The sequence below is a fragment of the Lepisma saccharinum genome, chromosome 17 (assembly GCF_977018435.1).
Source record: "Lepisma saccharinum chromosome 17, izLepSacc3.1, whole genome shotgun sequence".
Classification (NCBI taxonomy): domain Eukaryota; kingdom Metazoa; phylum Arthropoda; class Insecta; order Zygentoma; family Lepismatidae; genus Lepisma; species Lepisma saccharinum.
Window position 1 is genome coordinate 19647526 of NC_139245.1, and position 14253 is coordinate 19661778.

Sequence of the window (14253 nt, forward strand, 5' to 3'; positions counted from 1 at the left end):
TGGATTGATGGATTGATTTAGTGTTTTAAGTCCACTAATCGGGACTGGACCTACAGTTTAAAGTGGGATCCGAACCACTTGTGTCTCCACCGGGTATCGAACCCGGGACCCCTTGATTACAAGCGACGACGAAAGGACATAAGTAAATGTGTACCTAAGACTATTAGAAGCATGGTACAATAATATATTTTTTTTATGGAATTAAGGATCAGTAAGAGTGAAGAACATGTCTCATTAGGGCTGAGCCGATACAACTTTGAACCAATACCAGTGGCGGCGATTGGGTTCCAAAACTGGGGGCAAGGTACCTAAAATTGGGGGGGGGGGGGCAAGAACAGTTAACTTTTCCTTGGTCGATAAGGTTTAGCATAGTGCAAAAGTGGCAAAATGTGGAGGGCAACGCCCCCCTAATTGCCAATACCGATACTTGAAAAATGTAACAATTAAAAGTTACTCCAATTATAAATATCAATTTACCAGAGTTTTACTTTAAAATAATAAAAAATAACACCAGAGTATAGAAAATGCCTGTTATGTAATCACAAGATACACATAATAGGTACAAGATCAAAGGAAACTTCAAATTTTGCATAGCTTCCAGGATAATATTAGACTCCACGAGATTGTCGAGGGGCATTTGTGCAGGCCTTGCGAACAATCAAAACGCCCGAAAAGTATCTTCGGGTATCTCCAAATAATATCCAGCCGATACTTTCCGATACATCGTCATCGGCTCAATCCTATACATCATCTAAGAAGTATAATTGTTCTATGTAGAAAAATAATCCATTTGTACACTGCTGTTGTTGGATTTCTAACTTCAAGTGTTCGAAAGTAGGAGCCAATGAATTTCAGACCTCTTAGATTTTATTTCCCAAATTTCTACTTTACTTCCCAACATGGTAAGAAAATTTTATGCACTCTGATAATCTGACAGCCTGCATATTGAACACTGCTGTACTGATATAAACTAATAATTTTGCAAGTACGACTTCTGGTTGTTATTTCAGCGACATATTTCCACCTGGTGGTGAAAATATGAACTACTCTTAAGTCAGCATTCGCTTGCCCATGGACTGCATACACAGGGAGAACTAAATGCATCATACCGATTGATGCATCAGAACGCGTCGATTGATGCACTAGAGTGTGTGTTCTATGACATCTGCGAAGAATCAGATTCACACTTGATGCATTTTAGTGCATTCTTGTATGTTGTAAAAGAAAGTGCATCACCTGATGAAAGCGAGGTTTTCTTTTAGTCGAGATGCATTATAATGTATCATTTGATGAGTTTTGATGCACCTTCCTGCATCTTTTTCAATGATGCACTTAAACGTTTCGTCTGATATACAGATTTTATTTAGCTCAGATGAAACGTCTGAGTGGATCATGGAGAAAGATGTAGGAAGGTGCACCAAAACGCACGAAGATGTATCAAAATGCATCACAAGATGCACTTTGTTGTTTATTTTACGACATACAAAAATGCACTAAAATGCATCAAATGTGAATCTGATTCTTCGCAGATGGCATGAAACACACTTTTTTAATCGACGCCTTTTGGTGCATCAATCAGTATGATGCATTTTTTTCTGTGTGTAGTCTCTATACCAAGATTCAGTTCAACCCGTTGCTTCTAACGGGCTCCAAAGAGCTTCGAGTAGAGGCACTTTAATTATAAGTACATATCACAATGTGAAAAAGAAATTTCTTAAGTTCCCTTTTTCCGCTTCTAGAATTCCTTCGCCTCTCGGTAATCACTTCGTCACTTTCTTGTAAGAATGAACAACGTCTTTCCCTTCTTCTTTCTTGCCTACTGCAAACTCATCATGCTGATGCAGTCCCCGATCAAAAGTCGGTGATTGAAGCGCTCTGAAATTCTTCTTGACTTTGACAAAACGCCAAGTTTTCTCGAGAAGATTTCAAAGAGAAAGTATCTGTTGATCCATTACCTGCTTTCCCAATACCTCACGTTGTTGATTCAAACAAGTGTGTCTCAAACAACTTTGAGAAGAGAAAAACAACTACGGTAAGAGCCTGAGAACTTGGCTTAGAAATTTATAACAATGGACAGTCTCGCAAGTTCTTTCTTGGTGCTCTCAACTTTGCTTTATTTTCTTCGCTTTTCTGCCACTTTTGGCTAATTACGAAGATGGGGAAGAGTGATGATATGATGAAATTGATGAATGGACACTCACAAACATCCATGCCCATGCCGGGATTCGATCCCGGGACCCCTGGCGTCGTAGCGCGATGTGCAACCACTCCCTAAGAAAGAAAAGAGTACTGGACCCAAAATGTCTATTATACAGGGTGAGGAATAGGTTTGCGTTTTTCATCATTGAATTCATGTTAAATTATTATAAAACATAAAAATTTTAAACCAATGAGCCAAACGATGTTTTAAGTTAATATTTCAATAGTTCACTTGAACATATTGCAAAGTTTGAACTTTTAGAGATATGTTATGTCCACTCCATTCACTCTCGATTCGCGTAGAAACTTTATTTTGAGTATTGACTTTTTTTAAGTCTACTTCATGCACAGGAAGGCTAATCGGGACTGGACCTACTGTTTAACGTGGGATCCGAACCACTTGTGATTTCACCGGGTATCGAACCCGGGACCCTTTGATTATAAGGCTACGTTATCACCACGCCATCGGAGAGACACCAGGATCAGGAAAATGCCCAATCGCATAGCTGAATGGCCACCACGATCGCCAGACCTAACATGTGAGGACACGTAAATGCCATCGAGTACGCTAAGAAAATTCCAATTTCTATTTGTACAGGGTGTTTCAAAAAGGGTAACTGAAACTCAGCACTCAAACTATTTTCAGTTACCTTTTTAAACACCCTGTAGTTCAAATTGAAACCATCTCATCGGCTCAGGATGAAACAAAGGATAAAAACTGGTTTGCGTTACGTAGCGGCATTTGTATATGAGTGTGACCGTCAGATGTCTTCGTGTAGTCTGTGAAGCAAGATTGCTTAAGGTGAGTAAAGTAGAACTGAGAATTTGTTTTTCCATGGAGGAGAAATGAGCAATTTTATAAAGTGGAAAAACTGAGTTATTTCTCTTCTTTGTTTCAGGGAAAAGGGCGAGACTGCTGGTGGCAACAGCCTGGTTGCTGAGTTTCCTCTTCTCCATTCCGATTCTAATACTATACAAGGAGGAGTTGGTGGAAGGTAAGCCCCTTTTACGATAATTATTTCCTTCACTTGGAATAGAAAATTCTTCATCTCATGTATATCATCTCTCTGGGCTGAAGTAATGTAGAGCAAGACCATTTCTACGTATTCCTGAATTCTATACTTTGGTTGGCCAATTGTGGAACGCGCATAATTTATTTTTCCCCTCATTGGCCGAACAAACACAATCTCGACGCCACCGGGTTTCGTGTTCAAGCTTCGGCGCAGGCATCAGTGTTCTTTGTATTTTCCATAAACTAGAAAAAAGAATGTTTGGAATAAGAAAAAAATAGTTTCTGCCAAACCTACGTTTGTTTAAATAAATGACAAATAAATTATTGTTCACGGAACCAAATTGTTTTAGAAATTGTGCACATCTTTTATTTTATTTTATTTTTTCATTGCACTATTAAGTGATTCACTTTTTGCATCACTGTGAAAGTTACCAAATAATTTGGTCACATTACTAAATTTTGTAAACGGGTACCTACTAAATTTTTGTTGATAGTTACGGAAAAACTTAAACAAACTCCTTTTGTTGATTCAAACTAATCAGTTTTTTTGTGCAGTTACCATTTATTTATCATTATTACCATCCATTAGCGAAAAATGGAGATAAGGAACCTAAAATAAGAAAACTACAAATTGCTTGTACTGAGTGATCAAAAAGTCACGCAGCCCATGTAACATTTGTTTGAATCTGTGTTACCTGGGCCCATCATTACGAAGCCACTGTGGCCGCCCAGGTCTCCCGATCTCACTCCGCCGGACTTTTTCCTCTGGGGATTTCTGAAGTCTGCGGCCTACGTAACGCATCCACACACTTTGGATGAACTAAAGACGAATATTCAACGTACTGTGGACAACATTTCATGTGATACACTCCAGAGGGTCTTCAGGAACATGATCGAAGGGGTGCGCATGTGTGAGGAACTGAATGTTGGCCATTTCCAATATCTTTTATAGTCCCTCCATGGGTTACGTGACTTTTTGATCACTCTGTATTTGAAGAGACATGGTTGTCTCTACCATGGTGGAATGTTGAGTCATCCACAATGAAAATAATGCACCTTTATCCTGAAATACACACTTCCCTGCTTGGCGCTATGTGTGTTGCCTAACTCTGCGGCGGTGGCTGATCCCGTCGTTGAAGATCTATTTTTAAAGTTCATTGATCGCTGTAAAGTTAGGGAACACACACAACGCATTTCAGGATGTGGATGTATCATTTTTGTTGCAGTTGACTATACTATTTCGCCTACATTAAACTCGATTTTATTTCTAGAATGTTTTTCGAGTCAACAACATTACATATATAAAAATGTTAATACTTTGAAAAACATTCCTTCCTGCCATCATTTTGTTACTGACAAGCGCAAAAGCAGCCGGAGCATATTGATGATCACTGCATTTGATGTTGTGAAGGCAGTGATATGAACAGGAACTGCCAAATGACAGAAAATCTGCTTACATTAAGAAAAACACAGAATGTGAAACGATCGAATCAGACGACACAAATTCGTCCACGAATTTGCAATGCTCTGAACAATATCGCTCAAATACATCTATGCTATTTCTCCAAGATACTTAGCAGCTATGGAAATTTCACCTTAAAATCTCCAAATTTATGGCATTGATATTGGTCGCAACTTTGGTGACGTAACTCCTAAACTATTCATCAGCCTCGTAGCTAAATATCTTGGTGCTCTAGGAAGAATTGTGGTTGGGCGCTCTCCTCCTTAAAGATTCGAAGTTTCCATTTCTGATTAAGAAAAGTTTATCATATTTATGAATATTTCAGTTGTCTTAATGTCTGAGGAACATCTTTAAAAACGTACTGTTACCTAGTAATATTTTTTGAAACAGAAATTCCTAGGTACAATTGGAGCTGCATTTCTTACACAGACTGTATGTTTAGATGATACTACGGTGAAATTTGAGATTTGGGATACAGCGGGGCAAGAAAGGTACCATAGTCTTGCTCCTATGTATTATAGAGGTGCCCAGGCAGCAATTGTTGTATATGACATCACAAATCAGGTAGGTTCATCTTAGTTTAAATGTGATGCGTTAATAGATGTCATAGGCATTAACCCTATGGTTTAGTCTAGGATTAAAACAGTTCTACGAGCCCAGTATAATTATAGCAACTGGAAACCTGCATGCTGTTGCTTTATTAGCTTTGTCATCTTCCTGTACCACTCTGAACTAGAAAATTTGTTCATTATTATTTAACCTTTCCAAAGTAAACTATCCCCCTTATGATCAAGTAACAGTTTAGGAATTTGTATATTACAAATACTCTTGAAAGTAATTTGAATGTAACTAATTGAACCCAACAATACACGGAACGCACACATATACATAGGATCCATTCCATGTCTCTAACTTCTCAGGTTTCATTTTTATAGCTCCTCAAACTCTCGGTGATTCATCCTTTCTTCCATACCCATAGCCTCCAAGTGTGAGCTGCACTGTCTTGGAAAAATAATTCTATCTCCCTTATAAGTTATTCAATCTTTTTGAAACTTCACAACAATGTTAATCAAACAATAAGGATTCCAGAAAAAAGTCAACATATCAGATTTATATTTTAGTACGCTAATAAATTAATAAAATATTCTTCTCTTTTCCATTGTTAAAGTTGTTAAAGTGTCAGTTTTCATGTTAACCAGCTTTGTGGTAGGGGTTTTTCATCAAAAAAATATCTTATGTTCTTAATTTCCAACTATACCTAAGTGGGGTGCGATTAAATGCATGTTAAGAAGATGGGGAAAAAGGTCAAGAAAATGGATTTATTTTTGTAGACACCCTGTATTAGTAATTGAATATTATAATTATTTACCCAGGTTCCGATTGTGTAATTTTTATATCAACTTGATGCACACTTGTATTTTGTATGAATTGAATTTTTTTCACATCTATAAGTACATATAGAACAATTTTTTCTGCTTACCTACTGCTTTTGTCGGGCAGAATTATTTTTTCCATCTCATTCCTGTTAATAATGATTTGTGTGTGTGTGTGTGTGTGTGTTTGTGTTTGTGTTTGTGTGTTTGTTTGTTTGTTTGTTTGTTTATATTGCGTAGTAGTTGTGGTGTGTGTATGTTTATATTGTGTTATAGTTGTGATGTGTTTGTGTGTGTCTTGTGTAGTAGTTATGCTGTCTGATGTGTTTGTGTTCGTCTTGTGTAGTAATTGTGCTGTCTAATATGTTTGTGTTTGTCTTGTGTAGTAGTTCCTCCATTCATATTGGGGGTTAGGCGTAGAGCTGACAACTCTGCACTGTAAAAAGACATGTCAAGAAACAGAAATATAAGGCCATGGATGTTCCCAAGGTAAAATATTCCGGAGGTAAAATAGTCCCCCGTTCGGATCTCCGGGTGGGGACTACTTTGGGAGGTCCCTGGACTAAGGATAAGATCTTCATTAGGAATAAGGATATTAAATTAGGCACCTGGAATGTTCTGAGCCTTTACCGGCCTGGGGCATTTCAGTGTACAGTTAATGAGATAGTGAAGTATAAATTAGATGTAGTAGCTGTCCAGGAAGTTAGGTGGCCAGGAGAAGGGAATTGTAAAACTAAAAATTATACTTTTCTCTATGGTGGTACTGAAAATCATAATTTTGGAACAGGCTTTTTCATAAATAATAGAATTATCTCGGCTCTTAAAACAGTAGAATTTATTAATGATAGGATATCATATGCAGTTTTACAGGGTAGGTGGTGTAAAATTATTTTAATAAACATACATGCACCAACGGAAGATAAAGATGATAATAATAAAGATGATTTTTATACAGAGTTAGAACAGGTCTTTGATAAATTTTCTCAGTATGATATGAAAATTCTGTTAGGTGACTGTAATGCACAGATTGGCAAAGAAGAGACATTTAAACCCACGATTGGTAAAGAAAGTCTTCATGAATTAAGTAATGATAATGGTATAAGATTGATTACTTTTGCAACCTCAAAGAATTTAATTGTGAAAAGTACCACTTTTAAACATAAACATATCCATAAATATACCTGGTCTTCTCCAGATGGTAAAACTCATAATCAGATAGATCATATTCTCATTGATAAGAGAAGGCATACTAGTATAATTGACGTTCGTACACATAGAGGTGCTGACTGTGCCAGTGACCATTATTTAGTAATTGCTAAATTAAGAGAAAGACTCTCAGTGATAAATCATAAGCAACAAAATCTAAAAGTTATAAAATTTGATACAGGAAAGTTTGTTGATGAAAGAATTAAGAAAGATTACCAAATTAAACTGTCAAATAGATTTGATGTTTTGCAGGATTTAAATGATGATGAAAATATAAATGAAACAGACGTAAATAAGAATTGGGAGCACATACGTAATGCAATAGAATCAGCAGCTAAAGAAAGTATAGGATACCATAAACCAAGAAAAAGTAAGCCGTGGTTTGATAATGAATGTCATAATCTAATAGAAATAAGAAATCAGGCTAGACTTAGATGGTTAAATAACTCGGATGATACAAATCTAAGCAATTATAATAGAATAAAGCGAGAAGTTAACCGCACGTTTAGAAGTAAAAAAAGAGATTACTTGAAAAGCAAAATTGACGAAATTGAAACAAACAGCAAAAATAAAAATATCAGAGATTTATATAAAGGTGTAAATGAATTTAGAAAGGGGTGGCAACCTAAAGTAAACTTGATAAAAGATAAAGATGGTGATTTTCTAGCTGACCCATGCGATATTCTAAATAGATGGAAGAACTACTTTAATGACCTTCTAAATGTCCATGTAGGAGATAAATCAGAAGTAAATGAAGTCCACACAGCAGAACCTTTAGTTCCAGAACCTAACTTGACGGAAGTTAAAGATGCTATTAAAAGGCTAAAGAATAACAGAGCACCTGGCATTGATTTAATACCAGCTGAGTTAATTAAATATGGTGGAAATTCATTAATATGTCAAATTCATAAATTAATTTGTTTAATATGGAATAAAGAAGAAATCCCTCAACAGTGGAAAGAATCCATAATTGTTCCTGTGTTTAAAAAAGGTGATAAAATGAACTGCAATAATTACCGTGGAATTTCTCTACTCTCAACAACATACAAAATATTGTCTAACATTATTTTAACAAGACTAACCCCATATGCTAATGAAATTATAGGTGATTATCAATGTGGATTTAAACGTAACAGATCAACTACAGATCAAATTTTTCACATCAGACAGACACTTGAAAAAAAGTGGGAATATAATCAAAATGTCCATCAGCTATTCATTGATTTCAAAAAAGCATATGATTCGGTTAAAAGAGATAAATTGTATAATATATTAGTAGAGTTTGGAATACCTAAGAAGCTTGTTAGTATGATAAAAATATGCACCAGTGAAACAGAAAGTAAAATTCGTGTGGGTAATAATATGTCTGACAAATTTACAATTCATGATGGGTTAAAACAAGGAGATGCATTATCTCCATTGCTCTTTAATTTTGCCTTAGAATATGCTGTAAGGAAGGTAAAAGAAACTAAAGAAGGACTAAAATTAAATGGTGTGACTCAGTTGTTAGCATATGCAGATGATGTAGACTTACTGGGGGATGATGTGAATACAATTAAGAATAATGCTAAAATATTTTTCAAAACTGCTAAGGAGATAGGTTTGGAAGTTAACAAAGAGAAAACTAAATATATGCTTACAGGCCGAAACCAAGTGTTAGGTAATAATCAAAATCTAATTATTGATAACAACTCGTTTGAACCAGTTTCCAAATTCAAATACTTAGGAGTAATATTAACAAATGAAAATTATATTAAAGAGGAAATAAAAAGTAGGCTTAATTCAGGAAATGCATGTTACTTCTCTCTTCTTAAACTTTTGTCTTCTCGTTTAATATCTAAGAAAGTAAAAGTTAAAATATACAAAACAGTAATTTTGCCTGTAGTATTATATGGGTGTGAAACTTGGTCCCTTACATTGAAAGAGGAACATAAATTGAGAGTATTTGAAAATAAAATCCTTAGGAAAATCTTTGGACCTAAAAGGGATGAGGAGACAGGAGAGTGGAGAAGGTTACATAATTTAGAACTACATAATTTGTACTCATGTCCAGATATTATTAGAATAATTAAATCAAGAAGACTTAGGTGGGCAGGACATGTGGCACGAATGGGAGAGGAAAGAGGAGTTTACAGGATTCTTGTTGGGAAACCAGATGGTAAGAGACCTGTAGGAAGGCCAAGACGAAGATGGAGGGACAACGTTGAGATGGACCTAAAGGAAATCTGTAGGGATGGAAAAGAGTATATAGAACTTGCTCAAGATAGGAACAGATGGAAGGCCTGTGTTGCTGCAGCCATGAACCTTCGGGTTTAAGAAGGCTAGAGAGTTAGTTAGTTAGTTAGAAATTCCTAGGTAAATTTCTTCGTAGAATATTCTGACTTTGTTATCTCTATTTATAAAAGCTTTGAACGGCGCTCTAGGCTTCAGCCCCCCTAGCCTGCCTCTGGCTACACCTTGAGATCGATCGTATGGTAGGGATCGAGATACCACGATTGTGTATTTCCTTTGGAAAATATACTATTAGTGGCAACAATTCTAACTTATGCATTACCACTCCTGGAAATAAGTCTCAAAGAATGGAACCGTGAGGTATCCAATTGCAAGTGGGCAGTTACCAGCTTGTTCAGATATCCAGGGGAGATGTCATTACTGAGGGCTGTCAGTGGTTGATGGTGATTAAAAGAAGTGTTTCCGCCTTTCCCCTCCCTCCATCCGTCCGGCCACCGGCGCTGTCCCCACCTGTGCTAACAGCGGGACACTTCATTAGGCTAATGCACCCGGCGTATCAACTGGAACTCCCTCAACCAGGGAACCAATCAAACCGGGGGGATGCAAATTAAGGCCAACCGGGACAGAACGAACACGGGGGCATTACGTCAGTGATAATCCTGATAATTATTTACTGTCGTTCTTATTGCGCCCCATTCCCCCTCCACTTTTCCAGTCTCCCAGATTAATTAAACTCGATTTGCCTCAAGTACTTCCCTCCGATCCCTTCGTTTAGCGCGCCCTAACCTTATTTCCAGGGACTTCCCCTCGCAATGTTGCCAGTCCATGCAAACAAAATGTCTCATTAAAATTTCAGGATCAATCTCGCATTCGAAAAGTGCTTGTCTGTTTGATGAAAAGATGCTTTTAAGTTTTAGAGCCGCGTTCCAGAATTTCTGCGCTCGGATTTTGCACTTGAAATCCAATTACACGTAAGTAGTACAGCACGACAAGGGAAAATAGAGTAAGCAGTTTCGGGATTTTAGGGAACTGTAGAGAAAGGGTGAAATCTAATTGACGTGGGTTTGGAAAATGAAAATCTTAACAGTCCGATAAAAAATATAAGTCATACCGTACACAGCTCATATTTAAGTGAAGTTTTGGCTGTTATTTACAAAATACCCTCAAGGCTGCAGCGCTGGTTAAGTGAAGTGCAAAGCGCCATTTTGTCATGTTAAAGATGGCGGCTTCACTCATGGATGTCCGCAGGAATTTTTCCAAATGAGGGGGGGGGGGGAGTAAACAACACATATTTTCCCTTGAAAGCACTACTTCAGTTTCAAGTTATTATGTTCCTGCAACACCCTTCTGGTCATACATGTGAAATACGTATATAGTTTTAGGTTGGCATTCATTTTCCAGGATGGACGTCCATTGCTTTACTAAGCACTTGCTGCAATGGAGAGTACTGGTTTCGTAGCTTCAAACCTACAGAATTCTTCTCGGTAAATGAACAGTCAGTAACACATTCACATCAACACAGCAAGTTTACGAACAGACGGGAAAGTTTGACAGTGATTAAATACGCTGAGATGAGTGGAATTCTTTTCGTTTGGCAAGAGATGTCGCAGGCGTAAAACAAGTACTATTTTCCTAGAAATACCCTAGATGTGCGTTAGAAAGGAATAATTCTAGGTCGGAAAATGGTAAATCTTGCAATCCATCATGCAAAAACCTACGAGAAAAAAGAAAAGCAAGTTAAGCTTCTCATTTGAGACATTATCGTAAAAGCTGCCTTTCAAATCATAGGTTTTTTTTGTATGAAATAGTCTATGATTGGAAAATTTTGATTGGAGTTCAAAAATTTGTTAGTTAGAGATCGGTTAGTTCAACGAACTATCCAGCCTAACTATTGCCTATTTTTGGGGGAGCAGGAAAAGGTTTATAGTATCCTTTCCTTGACTCATCTCACCCAAGAGGTCGCTAGGTGCCAGGGCTTGTCCCGAGTTGCTGGTTTCCTGGAGATGAGGTCTGCTCGAAAAAGGTTTGTAGTATCCAAAATTATGATTGGAGGCTGAATAGTTGTCATGCATGTCTGCTGATCAATTGATATCTTCGAAACTAACAAAGAAAGAGTGATATAAAAATGTGTCTTAGGTCCACTCATGCGCAGATAGGATAACCGGGTCTGAACGTTGATTTTTAAGTTGGGTCTGAACCACTGTGCAATGTTAGATGACGTCAGCGATACCTCTATGCCAGAGGTCCCAGAGTGAGTCTTAATTTCGTCAAGTGAAAGACCAATGAAACATCATTATGCACACACATAATTGTCATGTGTGTGTGTGTGTGTGTGTGTGTGTGAGAGAGAGAGAGAGAGAGAGAGAGAGAGAGAGAGTTTTCATGCAGAATCAAAACTGGTTCTTTTACAGACTGTACAGTCACCGTCAATAAAAATTGGATACCAAGATCCTAAAATATTTGCTTTCCTGCAAGGTGTTGCCTAACCATACGGCAGTGGTAGATGTTACCATTGAAAATTTGCTATTAAAATCCACTTATAGCCGTTGAGTTAGGCAACAAATATAACGCCTGCTGGAATGCTAATATTTCAGGATCTAGGTGTACCATTTTTATTGCCGGGACTGTACATAGACCCAATATTGTTTATTGTTATTACATTATTCTAGGAAATTTCCATACTCTTTCACTTGTAAAAAGATTTACATTTTAGATGAAATGTCGAGCAAATGAAATTGTATGTTGAAGATTAAATTTGCTTCAGTGTTTTGTGTGTGTATGCAAATTTCCGGAAGGGAAAAAAAGCAATAGTTACGGATATGTAAATGATAGACCAACGTCATTTCGTCGCATGGCGAAAAACCAATGTTTTTGACTGCCTGATAAATGAACCTCAAGTTATTGACGTTTGCGGATAGAGCTCAGCGTAGCGTGCTGAGAGAACTCAAGTTTCCATCTCCATAAATCAAGCCTGAAGTATGTCCAAAACAGAGTGAATAGTTGAAGTTTTGTTTGTAAATTCATGTAATTGACGTTGAATTTCGTGTGATTAATATTCGGAAGAATATGAGGGAATTCTTGAGTTAATATTGATGTGCTTCTCAGAGAATATTATTGTTTTTGGTATCTTGAGTCAAAATTATGAAAAACCGGTACCATTAGCTTAATTCATTACAATAACAATAAGAAGAATAATTAGAATTCAGTAAATAGCACTATTTTTTATTGTTGCCTTCAACTTATATACATCCTCTGTAATCAACACGTTCAAAAACAAAACGAAATCTGTCTCATCACAGACTATTACAACATTCACTTCTCTTTTATTTAACACTCCCGTCGTGTCTCTCTCTCTCTCTCTCTCTCTCTCTCTCTCTCTCTCTCTCTCTCTCTCTCTCTCTGTGTCTCTCTCTCTTTCTTTCTTTCAAATACACACACAGGCCTGCTTAGTTTCCTAGCATTGCTGGGAATACCGTATGTTGATAACTGCTCCACAAGAAAGTTTAACCAACTTCAATTCGGAACTATTTGTAGACATTGGAGGTGTTATTTAGGAATTGTAATGTATTAGAAGTGCCTTCATTCATTTTATTGAGTTGCCAGCATGATCAGTAAAACTGTAGAAGATATCTGAAAGATATACAAACCTGGCTTACTGGAATATACTTTTTTAAGACATCACTCGGAGGGGAAATAATCACTAGGCTCCCCATCTCTCCTTGGACCGGCTTCATATCATGCTCACACCAGTGTTAGGCTCCAAAATTACTCTGCTGAATTTGTATTTTGTATCTATTTTCTGTCTCTTCTAATTAGTGGCGACGATGAGGGTGAATTGTTGATTAGGTGAAATTGATGATAGGACCATTTACAAAGAAAGAGCGTCCCGGGTTCGAATCCCAACCTGGGCATGGGTGTTCTTTGTGAATATCACTTCAGTAGTTTCATCATATCATCACTCATCCTCATCGTAGCGATTAGCTAAAAGTGACAGAAAAGCGACACTAAATAAAATGGTATGTATGTTTGTTCCGGCATAACTCTCGAACGCCTGGAGTGATTTCAACCAAACTTGGTACGCGTATCACTTGCAACCTGGAAAGAAATAATGTGCGGGGCAGACACACCTGGCACCCCTAGGGGTGGGGTGGGAAGGGGTGACATGTAAAATAATCGAAAACGACCGATATTATTGTTGAATCCATAGTTTTCGGGGTCGCTAAGATGAATAGTGGGTCATTCCACGTCAAATCATCCAGGTCATGTCACCCACCATCTCCGATTTTGATGAAATTCCGTATACTTATAGAACTTTTGATGCTAATTACAAAAATGACAACTTTTTTGAGATTGGCCAAGGGGTTCAGAAATTACGCGATTTTAAAAATCTCCCTGTACGCCACATGCGGCTCCACTTTGACTGACACGCATTAGGTTATAAATTATAGTATCTTCTCCCAGGTTTGCCGTAGAAAATTCAAGTTTGATTTCTTTTGCTCAGGATAGTGTAAGCTTTCATTTAAATAAGGTTTCTGATCAGTGTATCAATAATCATGTACTTTATGTATAGTTTCATGTATTTTTTTAGAAAAATAAATGACTAACTTCAAGAGCGAATTTCGTGCAATGCCCCCCCTTCAATTTCACCCAAATTTTATATACAGGTAGCTGAGAGTGGGTACTAATGGTTGATGGAAAAATTGGGATGGGCGGTTCAGAGACAGGGTGATAAAAAAATCATTTGCATTAAAAGTTAATCTTATTAAAAA

General features: G+C 37.2%; 1 protein-coding gene across 1 annotated transcript in view; it reads left to right on the forward strand.

The window, feature by feature from the left end:
- The window catches only part of LOC146001558 (cardioacceleratory peptide receptor-like), a 450055-nt gene that overhangs the window by 405724 nt on the left and 30078 nt on the right, over positions 1-14253 (forward strand). Inside the window, exon 6 of the mRNA XM_083139031.1 lies at positions 3099-3194. Coding sequence (XP_082995157.1) covers positions 3099-3194 — 96 coding nt within the window. The remainder of the gene's footprint in view (positions 1-3098; positions 3195-14253) is intronic.